The sequence below is a fragment of the Amblyraja radiata genome, chromosome 9 (assembly GCF_010909765.2).
Source record: "Amblyraja radiata isolate CabotCenter1 chromosome 9, sAmbRad1.1.pri, whole genome shotgun sequence".
NCBI lineage: Eukaryota > Metazoa > Chordata > Chondrichthyes > Rajiformes > Rajidae > Amblyraja > Amblyraja radiata.
This window is the reverse complement of record NC_045964.1, coordinates 4412498-4431598: the sequence shown is the minus strand read 5'-3', so window position 1 is coordinate 4431598 and position 19101 is coordinate 4412498. Positions and strand designations below refer to the sequence as shown.

At 41.5% G+C, this 19101-nt stretch overlaps 2 protein-coding genes across 5 annotated transcripts in view; one reads left to right on the top strand and one right to left on the bottom strand.

Moving 5' to 3' along the window:
* Positions 1-7004, top strand: part of LOC116976681 — a 43230-nt gene extending 36226 nt beyond the window's left edge. Inside the window, exon 5 of the mRNA XM_033026529.1 lies at positions 6899-7004. Within this exon, the coding sequence (XP_032882420.1) occupies positions 6899-6904 (6 nt within the window). The 3' untranslated portion in view covers positions 6905-7004. The remainder of the gene's footprint in view (positions 1-6898) is intronic.
* dync1h1 (dynein cytoplasmic 1 heavy chain 1) overlaps positions 1-19101 on the bottom strand; it is a 104176-nt gene that overhangs the window by 8044 nt on the left and 77031 nt on the right. For 2 of the 4 annotated variants that reach the window (XM_033026524.1, XM_033026526.1), the window contains 19 exons: positions 18858-19053; positions 18566-18683; positions 18146-18361; positions 17785-17997; positions 11984-12111; positions 10443-10596; positions 10208-10354; positions 8693-8843; positions 8169-8422; positions 7603-7737; positions 7414-7508; positions 7001-7175; positions 4438-4513; positions 4171-4331; positions 3701-3812; positions 3519-3579; positions 3268-3391; positions 2129-2242; positions 843-1013 (listed from right to left, as the gene is read on the bottom strand). In XM_033026524.1, the coding sequence (XP_032882415.1) occupies positions 843-1013; positions 2129-2242; positions 3268-3391; positions 3519-3579; positions 3701-3812; positions 4171-4331; positions 4438-4513; positions 7001-7175; positions 7414-7508; positions 7603-7737; positions 8169-8422; positions 8693-8843; positions 10208-10354; positions 10443-10596; positions 11984-12111; positions 17785-17997; positions 18146-18361; positions 18566-18683; positions 18858-19053 (2801 nt within the window). The remainder of the gene's footprint in view (positions 1-842; positions 1014-2128; positions 2243-3267; positions 3392-3518; positions 3580-3700; positions 3813-4170; positions 4332-4437; positions 4514-7000; positions 7176-7413; positions 7509-7602; positions 7738-8168; positions 8423-8692; positions 8844-10207; positions 10355-10442; positions 10597-11983; positions 12112-17784; positions 17998-18145; positions 18362-18565; positions 18684-18857; positions 19054-19101) is intronic. The other 2 variants (XM_033026525.1, XM_033026527.1) reach the window with 1 other exon arrangement.

The following is a 19101-nucleotide window of genomic DNA, read 5'->3' as shown; positions in this document are numbered from 1 at the left end:
TATATAAAACAGCAGTATTGTATACAAAACATGCTTATTGTATATCAACCACCTAAAATATACATCAGTTTTAAAAAAAAGGTATCCACAACAATTCACAATTCTAAATCGACAATCCCCTCTGAATTTAAGCTAAATATGGGTAGCTTCACATTATTCCACAACAAAAAGCAATTCATTTCAACCCAAGTGCAGACTGACCTTCTATTAATAAGGAAAATACCAAGAATGTGTTTCCGACAACTGGTCGTAATCAGTAACATCCACGTTATTCGTTTGAATCTTGCCTCTAAATCCTGACAACATGGAACTAATCATCTTGTTTACATTGCACAGCCATAGTAGTAGGCCCCTCTCGGTCATGACTGACCATGGGTGATGCATCCTGGTCGGATGCAAGCCTGGGCGATGTCATATGGAGGACAAGCTGTTACCCATGCAGCTCGTCCCCCCTCTCCACGTCGCTGATCGATCCAAAGGAACAACAGAGCCGTTACAGTTTGGCACCAGCGCCGTCGCAGGAGCTGCCAGAGCGAGATTGTAGACTACGACTCCGGGTTTTCTTGAGGTTTACTCTTGGAGCCTTTTCCATGACTGGATATGGCCACAAGGCAGTGGAGGTTTTAAATCAGAGTTTTCCCTCTTCTAGATGGACTGCCTTCCCAGGCTGAGGAGCGCACATCTGCCCGAGACTCATGGAGGTGGGAGCGTCTACCTTCCCGTGCAGGTCTATAGCACCTCCCCACATTGCACAGCCATAGGTTTTATATTCAGTAGTATCATGATTTGATCGATACAGCGATGTATCATTGCATTACTTTCAATGTTCTGCACAGACTTACCTTCGCTGTATCATCCAGCCACGTATCCACTGTGTCACAGGCTGATCTTAAGTCTGATTCACCAAACTCGTATTTTTTGGACCATCCCAAGGGTGCATATCGCAAACGTTCTTGAATAATAGCATGGAACCAGCCCAGGAGGAAATACAACCGCGCACGCTCATTTGGTGCCTGCAAGAACAATACATTCATGCAAGGTTATCTCCACACAAGAATCATTGGCTAAACATTTTGCTGGAGCTTTCAAAAACTTTTGTAAATTATTGTAGAAACAAGGAACTTTAAACGTCGCTTATTTCCTTCGCTCCATAGATGCTGCTGCACCCGCTGAGTTTCTCCAGCATTTTTGTGTACCAAGGAACTTTAAATGCTGGATTACAAAAAAAAAGACACAAAGTGCTGCAGTAAATCAGCAGGCCGGGCAGCATCTCTGGGGAACATGGAGAGGAGACGTTTAGGGTGGGGATCCATCTTCAGACTGATTGTGGGGAGGGTGAAGGAAAGCTAGATGAGAGGCAGGACCACGCCTGGCAAGTAATAGGTGGATAAAGTTGAGTTTTTATTTGGATCAGCAGATGATTGGACAAAGGCCAGAGGTGAAAAGACAGAATGTGTAAGAAAATGATTGAAGTGTTGCAAACTGAAGCTAGAGGAAGGAATGTAGCAGAAATAGGTGCGAGTCCAGGTGGAGCATGGGAGAGAGGAGGGGGGAGTTGTCGTTACCTAGAATTGGAGCATTCACGTTCATTCATTGTAGGCGAACTCATTTTGGCCACAGGCCGGAAAGGTCAGTATGGGAATATTAAGACGAGTAACATTGGTTAACAACCAGGAGATCCATCAGGCCTTGGTGGGCTGAGTACAGGTATTCGGCGAAATGGTTGTCGAGTCTATGCTTGGTCTTGCTGATGTACTGGAGGCCACGTCAAGAATTCCAAATACATTACATGAGATTAGAGAAGGTATACGTGAAGCCCTGTTTCACCTAGACAGGCTGCTGCGGTCGCTGGGTGGATGAGAGGGAGGGGGTATAGGGATAGGTGTTACTTCTCCTGCGATTTCAAGGAAAAGTACCTGGGGAGGGATTAATTTGCGTGAGAAGGGATGTGAATCAAACAGTTGTGGAGGGAGTGGTCTCTGGAAAGGGGTGGTGGAGGTAGGTGACGAAAATGTCGGAGAATGATGTGTTGGATGCGGTGGCTGGTTGGGAGGAAGATGAGGAACCAGGGAACTCTATCCTTATTTACCAATTAAACATTTGGAGTTAAATCTAAGTTTATTCTTACTTTACACATCCTGGAAACTGGGATGCTACTGAAAGTCCTCAGCATGTTGGCTTTCACACCAGGTGGAGGTTCAAATACAAATATGCGTCCTGCTCGCAACAAGTTCACTGGAACCTGCAAACAAATTAAAGGGTTATTTCAGAAGTTCCAAACAATTTGCCCTGGAAAAAGTTTTATTTCTAAATCAAACATCAGCAGCTGGACAGTAAAATAACTTAAAACTTGCCTTTGTTATAAAAATTCTGTTAATCAGACAATGAAAAACATTGACACAAGGAGTTGCTGATACTGGCTTACAAAAAAACCCAACAAAGTGCTGGAGTAACTCAGCAAGTCAGGCAGCATCCCTGGAGAACATGGATAGGATGACATTTTGGGTCGGGACCCATCTTCAGACTCAACATGGATAGGCGCCCGTTCAGGTTGGGACCCTTCTTTACAATCAGAGTCTGAAGAAGAGTTCGCTCAATATGTCACCTATTCTAGAGATGCTGCCTCACCCGCTGAATTACCCCGGCACTGTCTTTAAAAAAAAAAGAGAAGAAAACATTGATTTTTATTTCCAAAATTATAATGAGATTGTTTTATTTATGTTCTTGATAACAGTGATCAAGTTGCTGGAGGATCATAACTCTACACTTCCCAGTGGTTCGTTACAAAATAATAACAAATTAGTTAATTTCCTGTATGGTCAATAATGAATAGTGAACTAAAGTGAAGGAAGGAACTGCAGATGCTGATTTACACCGAAGATAGACATAAAATGCTGGAGTAACTCAGCAGGTCAGGCAGCATCTCTATGGAGAAGGGACGGACCATTCCTTCTGTCCAGAGATGCTGCCTGGCCCGCTGAGTTACTCCAGCATTTTGTGTTTATCTAATAGTGATCTAAAGATAACTAATAATGTTATAAAGCATAACAGAAACTATTGTCCTGTTAAACTGCTTTTGTATATATACTAGCCATTGTATAGGCTTACTAAAGACAAAATATTTGCTTTCCCTGCTGTTATATAAATGAATCTACCTTTACATCTTTTAGCTATGTATGAGCAATGGAAGTGGCTGTAACTAGTCAAATATCCACGAAGCTGAAAATTCATAAACGTTAGCAATTCAGTCAAATTCCAGTGTCCTACCTTGGGGTTGATCTCCATGGTAAGGAAAAGTCGGAAGTTAGCATGTGCATGCAGGGAGTGCAACTTCTTCTCCAGCTGCATGAGCCACCCAGGGGCAAGATGTACATTCTTCAACATCACCCACCTTTTAAGGCAATAGGGAATAGGTTGTTTACAACACAACAGTATCAGAGTGCAAGTACTAACTACAGGATTGCTATCTATATATGTGAAGAACATATTGTACTGGTGAGATCAACAGAATAGCTTACCTGCCAGATTTGACAGCAGTATTTATGGCTTTCTCTGCCTGGCTGAAACCCTCTGCAGAACCTACATGCAGATAAAATAATGAAATACTCAATAGATGCATCCACTTGAGATCTCAAATCACGACAAAGGTAAACAAATTTCAGTGAGCACACAATATTTACAGACACTAAAGAACTCTTACCAATGGCAATTGATGTGATTTGTGTGTTTTGCTCAGCTGCGAGATCCTCTCCACGTCCACTAGCATCATAGCCAGGTACGGAACACATGAGAACAGGAGTGTTTGGTTTCACCTAAAAAAGTGATATAGATAGCTCATCCTGCATATAGAAACAAACCTTCATCGTTTTATGCTGAACTAGCCATGCAAGTTGCTTGGCTGCAGACTAGGACAATGTCAATAAAAAACAAAATAATTTCAAAAGATTTAAAATATATCCATTTAAAATGCTCACCACAATGTTTTAGTCAGTATGAGTTACCCATTCGCAAATATTAAAATGCAGGAAAAGATTGAATAAATAGAAATATCAAGCTACTTGGAAGGAGGAGTCAAGCATTCTCTTTCCCGATTTTATAGCGAAAAGTAAACAATAGCTTGGAATTCATTCTCCGTGCATTGGAAAACCAAAAGCCATTGCAGTCTCATACCTCGGTCTCCACAATAGTTGCCAGGTCCAATGGCTGTTCGATTGAGGACATGAAAGTGTCTCCTAAAACTGTAGCCACAAAGATATGAGCCATGGCCAAGAGGCGATCGGGCCGGAAAGCCTGGATCAGAAGCAGTCGATGCAATGCTTGCCCAATGGGAGCTGGACAAAAAGAAAGTAACTTATTACCTTATTAGACACATGAATAGTTACATGAATCCATTCTGCCCATATCAATGAAAATTGAGGTCAAAAACTTGTTGCTTACTGAAAGGTTTCTCCTCGGGCCACAAAAAAGGCACCGCTTGTTCAGGTGAACTGCTCTCCAACCAAATGTTAAATTGCTGCATTAAAACAATTTTAATATAAATTAGATCAAAAATGTCACTCAAAACTTGGAAACCTAACTATAAATGTGGTTTTATCAATTATCTAATTTAAAACCATTTGCGCTCCAGTGCAAACTGGAAAAGAAAAGGCAGTATTTTCAAAATGCCATTGCTAAACTACTTATGGTGAATAGCTGTGATGCAGTGCCTTTCATAAATTACATCACCAAGAGGTGCTTTGCAGAAGAGAATCAAACCAATATTACAGAAAGCCCAGAAGCAAAATGAAAAATGAGAAGAAGGCAAAGTATAAGCAAATAAGAGGAAATTCAGCAATCTTCGACAGGCATGTAAACAGTAAACAGGCAGTGAAGCACTGAGAACATCTCTAGGAGGATGATGCTGCTAGAGTCTGAGATGAGGATGGTTGAAATATTCAAAATTTAAAATTAATAAAAAGCAGGTAACAGAAAAGCTTCTGGTATGTGAACCAATTGCTCATCCTAGGTCACTGAGAAAAGGATGGATGGCAATTGTGGAACATTGACCATCATGCTCTAAATATTTGTAATAAAAAGGAATGGAACCAGATGACCAAAGATGTGTAAGTATAAACCTTTGAACCAAAAGAGGCAGTGAAATAATCCAGCACTTGTATTTCTATACATTTTGGTTTCATCATGTAGAAATTGCAATGTAGAAAAGTGTTTATACAGTCCCCCCATTTCAGGGCACCATAATGTTTGGGACACAGCAATGTCATGTAAATGAAAGTAGTCATGTTTAGTATTTTGTTGCATATCCTTTCCATGCAATGACTGCTTGAAGTCTGTGATTCATGGACATCACCAGTTGCTGGGTGTCTTCTCTGATGATGCTCTGTCAGGCCTGTATTGCAGCCATCTTTAGCTTATGCTTGTTTTGGGGCCTAGTGCCCTTCAGTTTTCCCTTCAGCATATAATAGACATGCTCAATTGGGTTCAGATCGGGTGATTAACTTGGCCACTCAAGAATTGACAATTTTTTAGCTTTGAAAAACACCTTTGTTGCTTTAGCAGTATGTTTGGGATCATTGTCTTGCTGTAGAATGAACCGCCGGCCAATGAGTTTTGAGGCATTTGTTTGAACTTGAACAGATAGGATGTGTCTATACACTTCAGAATTCATTATGCTACTACCATCAGCAGTTGTATCATCAATGAAGATAAGTGAGCCAGTACATTCAGCAGCCATACATGCCCAGGCCATAACACCCCCACCACCGTGTTTCACAGATGAGGTGGTATGCTTTGGATCTTGGGCAGTTCCGTCTCTCCTTCATACTTTGCTCTTGCCATCACTCTGATATGTTAATCTTCGTCTCATCTGTCCACAAGATCTTTTTCCAGAACTGTGGTTGCTCTTTTAAGTACTTCTTGGCAAACTGTAAACTGGCCTTCCTATTTTTGAGGCTAACCAGTGGTTTGCATCTTGCAGTGTCGCCTCTGTATTTCTGTTCATGAATACTTCTGCGGACAGTGACCATTGACAAATCCATACCTGACTCCCGAAGAATGTTTCTGATCTGTCGGACAGGTGTTTGGGAGTTTTTCTTTATTATAGAGAGAATTCTATATGTGAATGTCATCAGCTGTGGAGGTCTTTCTTGGCCTGCCTTTGTGATTAGTAAGCTCACCAGTGCTCTCTTTCTTCTTAATGATGTTCCAAACAGTTGATTTTGGTAAGCCTAAGGGTTGGCTGAGTCTCTAACAGTTTTAATCTTGTTTCTCAGTCTCATAACGGCTTCTTTGACTTTCATTGGCACAACTTTGGTCCTCATGTTGATTAACAGCAATAAAGGTTTGCAAAGGTGATGGAAAGACTGGAGGAAAGACTAGGTGCTGAGTACTCTCTAATACCTGCATTAAGGAGGCAATTACAAACGCCTGTGAAGCCATGTGTCCCAAACATTATGGTGCCCTGAAATGGGGGGACTATGTATAAACACAACTGTAATTTCTACATGGTGAAACCAAAATGTATAAAAATGGCCTTTATTAAAATCTGACAATGTGCACTTTAACCACATGTGATTTTTTTTCTATTACAAATCTTAAATTGTGGATAAATAAATGATGGGTCTTTGTCACAAACCTTATGGAGGGCACTGTACATTGTCATATGATGCATGAGAGGTGATATAATAAACAAACCCAAAAGGATTAGATTTTTGTGCATAAATTGTTGACATTGATAAAGTTGAGAAAGTTACTTAAGCAGCTTACATAATGCTGGACTTTATGAATAGAGACTCGTTCAAATACAATCTGTGGTATTTAAAAGAATACATGGATTGCATTTTCTGGCTGAGCAAGTAATGAAGTTGTTAACGTATGATTTTTTAATCCTCCATTTCACCAGATGTAACAAATTTCACCTTTCCCCAATCCACGAGAACGACTTGATAAAAAGGTGGAGTCGAATCAAATTACTCAAAACATAACCAGCATTAATGCAACTTACGACATCCTCCTGAACTTTGGAAGTTAGATCAAAGAAGATTGGTAAGCGGCTCAGTCTCTCCATTCCTTCGATTTGTTCTGCGGTGAGATAATCTATCTTTGACATAGATGACCCATTCAGTACAATCTGTCGACCACAAAGAAAGTGCTGGAACTCCGCGTCATATGACGGTTCACTGAGAAAGGAAGTTGGAGGTTTTACTAACACAATTCCCTCAAATGAATGTGTGACACTTATTCAGAAAACAGAAGTTGTCACAAGTAATAAACAATACACATGAACCTTCCCTACAATCCAGAATACTATATGCAAATGCAGAAAATCGACTTTACACGCTAAAATGAATTAATTATTATCTGGCTTTCTCAAAAACAAAAATGTAATGGATTGAAGACAGTAAGCAAGCACATTACCTAGTTAGGCCCTTGAGACGAATCTTCGCCAGCAACATTGAAATGATGATGTGATCATTGTGTAACATACCCCGTGCTGTTCTGTTAAACACCACCTGTGACAAGACAAAACAGTGTATTAGTTTCAGGTGGTCTTTTTTATTTCAATGTTTAGAGTTCTAAATGTTGTAACAACATGTTCATGCGTACCTGGAAAAGATCTTTTGTGATAAATGAGAGTCGCTGTGTATGATCTGTTACTTCTTTCAGATTTGGATTCTCATACAGAACAGTGTGATAAATATCCAGGAAGAACTGAAGAGAATATTGATAGAGGAAGTGGATCTATTGAAAAAGGAAGAACAAGATTATCCATAATCACCTCATCTAATTTTTTAAACATTTTTGAGATCAAAATAAATATTTGCTAGCTTTCAGAAATGCCATAATTATCTGGTTAATAGTTATGGTACACAATTGAGCACCAATAACGTTATTTTAAAGCCTCTGACTTTATCATACTTTTGAAAATACTACAGCAATCTTTACATTTTAAAAATCTGGCAGTTTATGCCCCCCCAAAAAACTAATTACATCATACAAAATATTAGGAAGATTGTTTCAGAAAAATGTCCCAGCTTGTTTTTAAATTAGACTTGCCTGATGCACCAATTAGCTGAATGGATAAAAGGTGTATTTCTATGAAAATCAACGGCACACATAATCATTTGCCAAGTTCCTTTGTATATAATGACGATGTATTTATTTAATGTTACCTGGTTTATTGCTTCCATGGTGAAATAGATGCTACTGCATGCTGTAGAAAGCGGCAGGTACTGTTGGGACACAGCATCCACCTCCGCCATAACAATGTCCGTTTCTTCAACCTTTCTGGTTACCTCTGCTGCCTCTTTCTTTAGATTTTCCAGTGTGGTAATGATGGTGTCATCATCCAAAATACGGCCTTTAACTTCATTCAAAGCCTGCAGTAGAGACTTCTCTAGCTGACGTAAACGGAGCTGGAATTCACCTATCAAAGATAAGTACATCATCAAAACTGAAACTTTGCTCTAACTTTGGTTTCAGCGACTTTATACCATCAGTGCACAACAGCGCCAATTTGTAGGCCAAGACAGGAAACCATCAAAGTTCATAAATTATAAAATCGTGCATGAAAGGCAGGTTGGAAAATTTCCATAGCAGCTCATGTACTATCAATTTTGTTTTTCTGAATATTCCTGCAACATAATTCGAACAAGCCCGTTTGCATATCTGTTAAATTATCACAACTAAAACCAACCTTGCAATTTCAACAGGTCTGAACGTTTCTCATCCACATCTGGTCTCTCAGCCTTCAGCACCTCATTCAGACACTGGCTTTGTAAGCTGCTCCGAGTCACTGTGAAGTTAACAAATGTGACACGGGAGCAGAGATCTGGTGGGAATTCAACCTGCAAAAGAAAGAGAATGACGATCATTTCTAGTTACGCCCGCTTCAGAACAATCTAACAATCATTGGAGATTCTTCAATGCATCTTTCCCTCTTCAATAAAGTTACTTTTTTGCTACCAAAGGATGGAATTGCTGCTGACATCCAGTCTCAAGGATCCAGAAACCTTTGGATTGTTATATAACATGGGAATAACGCTGCAGTTATTTCAACCATCTAATACCAAGTTCATGGAGACACAAGATACTGCAAATACTGTAAACTGGAGCAAACATCTGCCAGAGAAACTAAGCGGGTCAGTAGGCATCTGCAGAGGCCAAGGAATAGTCTAAGTTTTGGGTCAAGACTCTGCATCATAACTTGGTGGGTAGAGGGGAGATAGCCAGTAAAAGATGTACATTAACAATTTAATAATACAATAACACTGTTGGTAAATTCGCAGAATAGACCAAAATTGGTGGTGCAGTATAGACAGTGAGGAAGGATGTTTAAGTTTACAACAGGATCGAGACCAGTCAAGAAGGTGGGCCAAGGATTTTAAGTGGGTCTCGGGGATAACTTTTTCACTTAGAGGGTAGTGCATATCTGGAATGAGCTTCCAGAGGAAGTTATAGAAGCAGATACAACTACGACTTTTAAAAAGACATTGACAGATTTTTGGATAGGAAGGGTTTAGAGGGTTATGGGCCAAATGGGACGAGCCCAATACGCCAACATGGATCAGGTGGGTTGAAGTACAAAGCAAGTGTTAGCTGGATAATTCAATATTCATACCATTGGGCAGTAGACTACCCAGGATGAGCATGAGCGTTGTTCTTCTCGAGTCAGTCATACAGCATGAAAAACGCCCTTTGCTGATTAGAGGAGGCCACATGAAGAACATCAAATGCAGCAGATTAGATTTGGAGAATTACATGAATCATGGCTTAACCTGGAGGGGTTGTTTAGGTTCCTGGATGGTGATGAAGGAGATGGTGTTGAGAGGTGTTGCAGAGGAATGGCCAGGGGATGCAGTGGGGCTGGATGGTGCCAAAATCAACTCCATACTTCAACAGGAACCACAACACTAGTACAAATTATGCCTTTAATTTAGTCCTGAATTAGATCAACCATTTCAGCAAAAGTAACTTTTTAAATAAAATTTGAACATTCTAAAACTGAAGTTTGAAATTTAAAAAGCTAAATTCAAGGTAACAGAGTTAACCAAGGTCTTATTAATAAACACATCAGTTTCTTAAGAGTTTAAGCACAAATTTAAACAACTAACGTTGCGAGTACATTCATCCAGGAATAGGAAAAAAGATGTAACTCACTAAGTATGTTTTTTAAAGCACAATTCTGATCACATTAATTTCAGTGACTTACTGTTGGGTCTCGAGTGGACAGGAAGATAACAAATGAGGGTGACAGGTCAATATCTTGATCACCAAGGGTTATGAGTACTCTACCCCCAGTTCTGCGGACTTCACGATTCAGCACAGGGTTCAATATTGGATCATAACTTTCAACGTCCTAGAAATAAAGTAAGAGAAAGTGAATGAAATATACAGTACCTGGCAAAAAGCATAAAGGTGTCATGCAATGCATTTGTATCACTAACCTGAACAAGTAATGGGTTACCAAATCTTAATGCACTCTCCAGGTTCTTTCTAAAGGCATCATCTAAGAAGCTGGTCCTTGTAATTTTGCGTTCCTTATATTCATTCATGATAAACTCAGTGGCTTGACCAGATGGATCAATAATCAATGGGTACCTTTTCAAAAGATAAAATATATTAGGAAGTGGTAGCAAGACATCAGAAACTTTACTCCGGATGCAGATCATATAATATATGGATTAGAGCTTCCAAAAATAACAGGAGCTGATCTATTGGTTTTTACCAAAGAACAAGTGAAGTGATATTATCAGAGCATGATATGAATGAGTACTTTATTGTCACATGTGATAGTCACAGTGAAATTCCTTGCCTGCATACCCAAGGTAAGTAATAGTCGCCGCATAAAGGGCGCTGGGAAAGTGACAAAGCGGATAAATCAGATAAATATAGCCAGCCAGTCCTGGCAAATATTTTGATAGATAGAAATGTTGATACAGAACCGATTAGAAACACACAGGAACAGAAGAGGAAGAGAAGAAACTAGTTGGATTTCATTAGCATCACTGGTCCAATATTCAGGGTAGGACCATTAACCTGACTACAAATTACTGCAAGATTGAAATACAAATCTAGTTATTACGTGAAATCTTCTATTTGATTATACCAACCTGTCTCCCAGGTTCTCCCAGTCTTCCCCTCACTATTAATGTTTTAGTTTTCTGCTTCAGTTCAACTTTATAATTAGTTTAAGAAACTGTTTCTAAAATGGGAATATCAGGAAGTACTTAAACTGACATTAATTATTGAAATATCAGAAAGCGTCTAAAGGGGAAAATAGCCTGTTAACCCTCTTCCCCATTAGTATTAACTCAAAGTGGCATCACAACCCCCCAAGAATCTATCGAGCAGTTTACATCTTCTCCAGAATACAGTCATAAGGACTTGGATATTTTTAATGACAATTTTCTATGCTCTAGGGCAGAGCCTGCAAAATGTGTATTGGTTATAGCCTTTCAAAAGATCATGAGTCTGGAGAAATATTTGGATGGCAATCTTTCATTTGGATGGCATCTCTATTATATTATTTTATATTCGGGCTGCTCAGCGAGGCTGTCTGAATGCAAGGAAAAAAGCTGGATTTACTCAGTAATTTGAAAGGTTTTAAGTTTTCAACGAACTGTTAGGATCCAAATTCTTTGTTCAAATCAACTAGCTATTACAATAAGCAAGTGGCATTGTTTAATTTGGTCGATCAACAATACAATATGCCAACTGATTTGCTGAAATGCTGAAAGTAACAAAACAGCACAAGAATCTTAAATACATTGACAGTGACAACGAGAATAAATATGAGAATCCTCTCCATACTGTATGTATCCAAACCTTTGGTGATTAAGTGCACAAGCTTAGTTATCTGCATGTAACTGGCCTGACAGTGGTTTAACAGGTAATGGAAATTTGTACAAGTCCCCTCTTTGTTTATACTGTGCCACATTATTCCTTCAAATTAAACTGTACACAATTATTTTGGATAGACATATACCTATTGAAACGCTTCAGCATGATAGCATTTTCTGTGCACAAGTCATCAGCAGGTAGAGAGCTTGCTTGCCAGCGCAGGCGTTCATCGGCATTCGATAGATACTCTGTTCTTGCAATGTCTGTTCGGAACTGAAGGTAAAAGAATGATTAATTTGTGGAAATGTTTAAGAAAGAACTGCATATGCTGGGAAAATCGAAGGTAGATAAAAATGCTGGAGAAACTCAGTAGGTGAGGCAGCATCTATGAAGCGAAGGAATAGGTAACGTTTCGGGTCGAGACCCTTCTTCAGACTGATGTGGGGGTGGGGCGGGAAGAAGAAAGGAAGAGGCGGAGACAGTGGGCTGAGGTAGAGCTGAGAAGGGGAGGAGAAAGTAGGGACTACCTGAAATTAGAGAAGTCAATGTTCATACCGCTGGGGTGCAAACAAGAGGCGGAGACAGTGGGCTGTGGGAGAGCTGGGAAGGGGTGGGGAAGGAGGGAGAAAACAAGGACTACCTGAATTTGGAGAAGTGAATATTCATACCACTGGGGTGTAAACTACCCAAGCGAAATATGAGGTGCTGCTCCTCCAATTTGTGGTAGGACTCACTCTGGCCATGGAGGAGGCCCAGGACAGAAAGGTCAGATATGGAATGGGAGGGGGAGTTGAAATGCTGAGCCACAGGGTTCGTTAATGCGAACTGTGCGGAGATGTTGGGCGAAGCGATCGCCAAGCCTGCGCTTGGTCTCATTGAGGTAGAGCAGTTGATACCTAGAGCAGCGGATGCAATAGATGAGGTTGGAGGAGGTGCAGGTGAACCTTTGCCTCACCTGGAATGACTGCTTGGTCCATGGATGGAGTCGAGAGGGGAGGTAAAGCGACAAGTGTAGCATTTCCTGCGGTTGCAAGGGAAAGTACCAGGAGACGGGGTGGTTTGGGTGGGAAGGGACCAGGAAGTTACGGAGGGAGCGGTCTCTGCGGAAAGCCGAAAGGGGAGGAAATAGGAAGATGTGGCCAGTGGTGGGATCCCGTTGGAGGTGGCGAAAATGTCGGAGGATTATCTGTTGTATATGGTGGCTGGTGGGGTGGAAGGTGAGGACAAGGGGATCTCTGTCCTTGTTACGAGTGGGGGGGATGGGGAGTGAGAGCAGAGTTACGGGGTATAGAAGAGACCCTGGTGAGAGCCTCATTTATAGTCGAAGAGGGGAACTCCCGTTCCCTAAAGAATGAGGACATCTCCGATGCCCTGGTTTGGAATAACTCATCCTGGGTGCAGATGCGGCGTAGACGGAGGAATTGGGAGTGGGGGATAGAGTCCTTACAGGATGCAGGGTGGGAAGAAGTGTAGTCCAGATAGCCATGGGAGTCAGTGGGTTTGTAGTAGATATCGGTCAGTAGTCGGTTACCTGTGACAGAGATGGTGAGGACAAGAAACGGTAGGGAGATGTCGGAAATGGTCCAGGTGACTTTGAGTGCCGGATGGAAGTGGTGAAATGGATGAAGTCAGAGTTCTGCATGGGGGCAGGAGGTGGCACCAATGCAGTTGTCAATGTAACAGAGGTAGAGTTCGGGGATAGGGCCACGTTCCGCCTCGAACAAGGATTGTTCGACGTACCCTACAAAGAGACCGGCATAGCTAGGGCCCATGCTCGTGCCCATAGCTACGCCTTGGATTTGGAGGAAATGGGAGGAGTCAAAGGAAAAGTTGTTAAGGGTGAGGACCAGCTCTGCTGGGCGGAAGTAGACGGGGATTGGTTGGTTATGTGGTCGAGGAAGAAATGGAGAGCTTTAAGACCCTCCTGATGGGGATGGAGGTGTAGAGTAACTGGACATCCATGGTGAAGATGAGGGAATGGGGGCCTGTAAAATTTGTGGAGACCTATTTGTAATGCATGTTTGTCTCTAATATTTCAAACAAGAACCAGAAAATCAGTTAGAAACTATGGGAGGGGTAAGCATTTCATTCACGTGGATAATATGTACATCATCTCATTTACTCGTCTTCAAGACCCATCATTTATTTATTTGCCTCTGTACTCCACAATTTGAGATTTATAATAGAAATCAAATCACATGTGGTTATAGTGCACATTGTCAGATTTTAAATTAAGGCTATTTTTATACATTTTGGTTTCACCATGTAGAAATTACAAGTGTTTATACATAGTCCCCCCATTTCAGGGCACCATAATGTTTGGGACACAGCAATGTCATGTAAATGAAAGTAGTCAAGAGTGTTTTATTGTCATATGTCCCGAATGGGACAGTGAAATTCTTACTTGCTGCAGCACAACTGAATATGTGAATATGTAAACATTGTATATAACGGGGGAAGAGAAAAAAAAAGAGTTCAATAAATAACAGATATAGTGCAATAATAATATAGTCTTTTTCAGTTCAGAACTCAGAGCTTATTCGTTGTTGTGTTTAATAGTCTGATGGCTGTAGGGAAGAAGCTGTTACTGAACCTGGACGTTAGAGTTTTCAGGCTCCTGTACCTTCTTCCTGATGGCAATGGTGAGATGAGTGTGTGGCCAGGATGGTGTGGGTCTTTGATGATGTTGGCAGCCTTTTTGAGGCAGCGACTATGATAGATCCCATCGACGGTGGGGAGGTCAAAGCCGGTGATGGACTGGGCAGTGGTCACAACTTTTTGTAGTCTTTTTCGCTCCTGGATGTTCAAGTTGCCGAACCAGGCCACGATGCAACCAGTCAGTATGCTCTCTACCGTGCACTTGTAGAAGTTTAGGAGAATCCTCTTCGACATACCGAATCTCCGTAATCTTCTCAGGAAGTAGAGTCGGTGATATAATTGCATCGGTGTGCTGGGTCCAGGAAAGATCTTCGGATATATGCACGCCCAGGAATTTGAAGTTATTGACCCTCTCCACCATCGTCCCATTGATGTGAACAGGATTGTGGGTCCTCATCCTTCCCCTACCAAAGTCCACAATCAGTTCCTTGGTCTTACTGATGTTGAGAGCCAGGTTGTTGTTCTGGCACCATTTGGTCAGTCGGTCGATCTCTCTTCTATACTCTGACTCATCCCCATCTGTGATTCATCCAACAACAGTGGTGTAGTCGGCGAACTTGATGATGGAGTTCACACTATGTCCGGCTACGCAGTCATGGGTATAGAGTGAATAAAGCAGGGGGCTGAGCACGCAGCCTTGAGGTGCTCCCATACTAATTGTTACTGAGGATGAAGTTATTTCTCCAATACGAACAGACTGTGGTCTGCGGATGAGGAAGTCGAGGATCCAATTACAGAGGGATGCGCAGAGGCCCAGTTCTGTGAGTTTGGTAACCAGCTTGGAAGGGATGATGGTATTAAACGTCGAGCTGTCCAGGCCATAACACCCCCACCACCGTGTTTCACAGATGAGGTGGTATGCTTTGGATCTTGGGCAGTTCCTTCTCTCCTTCATACTTTGCTTTTGCCATCGCTTTGATACAAGTTAATCTTCGACTCATCTGTCCACAAGACCTTTTTCCAGAACTGTGGTTGCTCTTTTAAATACTTCTTGGCAAACTGTAACCCGGGCGCCCTATTTTTGCAGCCAACCAGCGGTTTACATCTTGCAGTGTAGCCTCTGTATTTCTGTTAATGAAGTCTTCTGCGGACAGTGGTCATTGACAATTTCACACCTGACTCCTGAAGAGTGTTTCTGATCAGTAAACTCACCAGTGCTCTCTTCTTAATGATGTTCCAAACAGTTGATTTTGGTAAGCCCAAGGTTTGGCTGATGTCTCTAACAGTTTTATTCTTGTTTCTCAGTCTCAGAATGGTTTATTTGACTTTCATTGGCACAACATTTGGCCCTCATGTTGATAAACAGCAATAAAAGTTTCCAAAGGTGATGGAAAGACTGGAGGAAAGACTAGGTGCTGAGAGCTCTCTTATACCTGCATTAAGGAGGCAATTAAACACACCTGAGCAATTACAAACATCTGTGAAGCCATGTGTCCCAAACATTATGGTGCCCTGAATGTGGGGGACTATGTATAAACACAGCTGTAATTTCTACATGTTGAACAAAATGTATTAATAAAACCTTTAATAAAATCTGACAATGTGCACTTTAACCATATGTGATTTTTTTCTATTACAAGTCTCAAATTGTGGAGTACAGAGGCAAATAAACACATGATGGATCTTTGTCCCAAACATTATGGAGGGCACTGCATTTGGCCTTCACAAAATCAACTGATCTGCAATATTTCAGAGACCAAGATGGTTCGACCAAAACTTTAAATGAGAAACCAAAACGGAAATAATTTTACTTGAATTAAGTTGAAGAATCCAATGGAAGAGATTCACTAAGAGTAATAATGTAAATTGAAAACAAAAATAAGGGGTTACATTTCTTGTGAGACAGATCTCGTGAGACAGTGGTCATTGACAATTTCACACCTGACTCCTGAAGAGTGTTTCTGATCTGCCGGACAGGTATTTGGGGTTTTTCTTTATTATAGAGAGAATTCTTCTGTCATCAGCTGTGGAGGTCTTCCTTGGCCTGCTTTTGCGATTAGTAAACTCACCAGTGCTCTCTTCTTAATGATGTTCCAAACAGTTGATTTTGGTAAGCCTAAGGTTTGGCTGATGTCTCTAACAGTTTTATTCTTGTTTCTCAGTCTCAGAATGGTTTATCGTGAGACATTTCTAGGTGCTGAGATGTGTTGTAACCTCCACCTTTTTTTTGTTTTGTTATGTTGAAGTGTGTTTTTTATGTTTTTTTTAATGTTTTAATGTGGGGGAAGAGGGCACGGTAAGGGGGATACCGTCTATCAGTCGCTTCCTGGAGAGGACGCGACTATTATTCGAGTCGCGTCCTCGCCCCCCCCCCCCCAGCGGCCTACCTACTGGATTGGCGCGGCCTTTCCTGTCTGGACCGACCAGAGCTCCAGCAGCGGCGGGACAGCGCTGATACATCGCGGGGCTGGCGATGCCTTACCGGGGATTGCCGTCTGGAGCCCGGAGTGCTGGGCCTGCGGCACCGACATCCTGGAGCTGTGGTTCGCGGAGCTCCCAACGCGGGCGGCGCTGACAAACATCGTGGGGTCCTGCGACTCTGCCCGGCTCGGCCTGCGGACTCGGGAGCTGCGGACTCCGGTGGGAGGCGGCTGATCGGGAGGTCCGGGCCGCTGAGGAGGATTTTCACCGTCGGGGTTCGGCGTCGGCGTTCCATCAGCCCGGCGAGAGGGTCTGAGCATCGGGCCGCCCGGGGTGGCGACTGCGGGTGCTTGGAAGGCCCCGACCACGGGTGAACATCTGGGAAGATCGGAGGGGAGGCTGGCTGGACTATGGTGCCTTCCTCACCTTGGTGCCACTGTGTTATGTTGTGTCGTGGACTTTCTGTGTTTGTGCTTTTTTTTAAATTCTATTTTATTTTTAATATGTTTTATTATTTATTTATTTTTATGATACTGACTGTAAAGGGAAATTCATTTTGTTGTCTCTAATTGAGACAATGACAATAAATTTGAATACAATACAATACAATCTTACAAACTTAAATGTTCAACTTATATCAAATTTTGGTTATCCCCACACTTATACACTGACCAGGCCTGGCTAAAGCAATGGAAAAGATGCTAACGGTTCACCATAATTGAGAGGATAATTTAATCATCGCGGATTGATCAGATCAAAACTCTTTAGAAACAAGTTGGACAATCTGATTCAATAAAGTTACTATCAAATTCCTTGCTTCCTTCAGTTCTCGTCAGCATTCCAAAGACAAGCTCGTTCCCAATATGCTTTATCCAAGATAAATTTGTGATGATATCAATTCAATAACTATAAATCGTTTATAATTACCAGAATGCTTGCTTGTTGTAGATGATGTGCCCAAGTCGCGAAGAGATTTTGGCGCATTTGCTGATCAAAGTATCCGGCATATGCAATAAAGGCAGCTGAAAGTAAGCAGTCACCAGCAATGGTGGCCATTTGGTTCTTAAACGTCTCACTGGTCTTTTCCCAGCGGTCTCGTTCAGCCGACAAACTCTTCAACAGGGCAGTACTTCTGTTAACCTGAAAGAGGGGTTTACGATTATAATACAGCTGGTTCTATCCAACCCAGCCATAATGGGTTCCCCGTCCCTCTGTAACCCTGAAGGATATTTATATTGGAATTGGAATTTGCACGATGAAATATTTGTATTTATAAAACCCCACTCACCTTTGCCTGGACAGCTGCAAGATCAGCTTTAATGGCTTGGGCTTCAGATATCAGAATAGCATACTCTTCTTTGTATCGTGCAATACTGTTTTCCAGATCACGGATCATTTGTTCTACTTCATCAGCCTTTTGCTGGTTCTCTTTTGCATCATCCTCTAGCTTCTGTAGCTCATTGCGTAAAGGTTCCACTCGTTTTAATACGTCAGCATAATTGAGCTGAAATTGGATGAAATTTAAAATTATGAGTGACTGCTACCCACAGGGAGAAAACGTCTCAAAATCTTTTGAAGAACTTACAACACAAATCAATCACAACAAAATCAGATAGGCTCAATGCTAATCTGGTGTTACTTAAAGTGATTCCAGAAAATATAAAACCATTCCCCCCCAGAAATCCAGATTCTTTCATCAGTTCCTTACCTGTGCAATAGCCCACTTCACCATTGGGCCACAAGCCAAAGAAGCTCTGTTCACAATTTCATAGTTGTAGCTCGGATTGGACATGTAATTTTTCTTCATCTTCTCACGGATAACATCACTGATGAATAAAGATATGAAAGTTAATACAATCGCCCACTTGATATCTTACAAATGGCAATTCAATACAATGTGCTTCAGAGTGATAAACTAGGTGGTCCATAGCAATGAAGTGCAGCAACACAATCAAAATGCAAGAAAGATGTGATTTTTTTTAAATAAAAGTAATGAATACCTTAATTCTTCAGTATTAAAGTTGACTATGCTGCTGATGAAATTATCTCTGATAATAACTTGTCTGATCTTTTTCCAGTCACTTGTCTCCTCACCCAGCAAGAGACAGATTGATTCTAATGCGAGTTTTACTGCAGCAGGTGGATTGGCCATGGCACGCACTTCAACAAGATGCTGCTTCTTTATAGAGCTTACAGCTAATAAAGGGGTGAAAAGAAAGGGGCTTTAAATGGACATGCAAATGG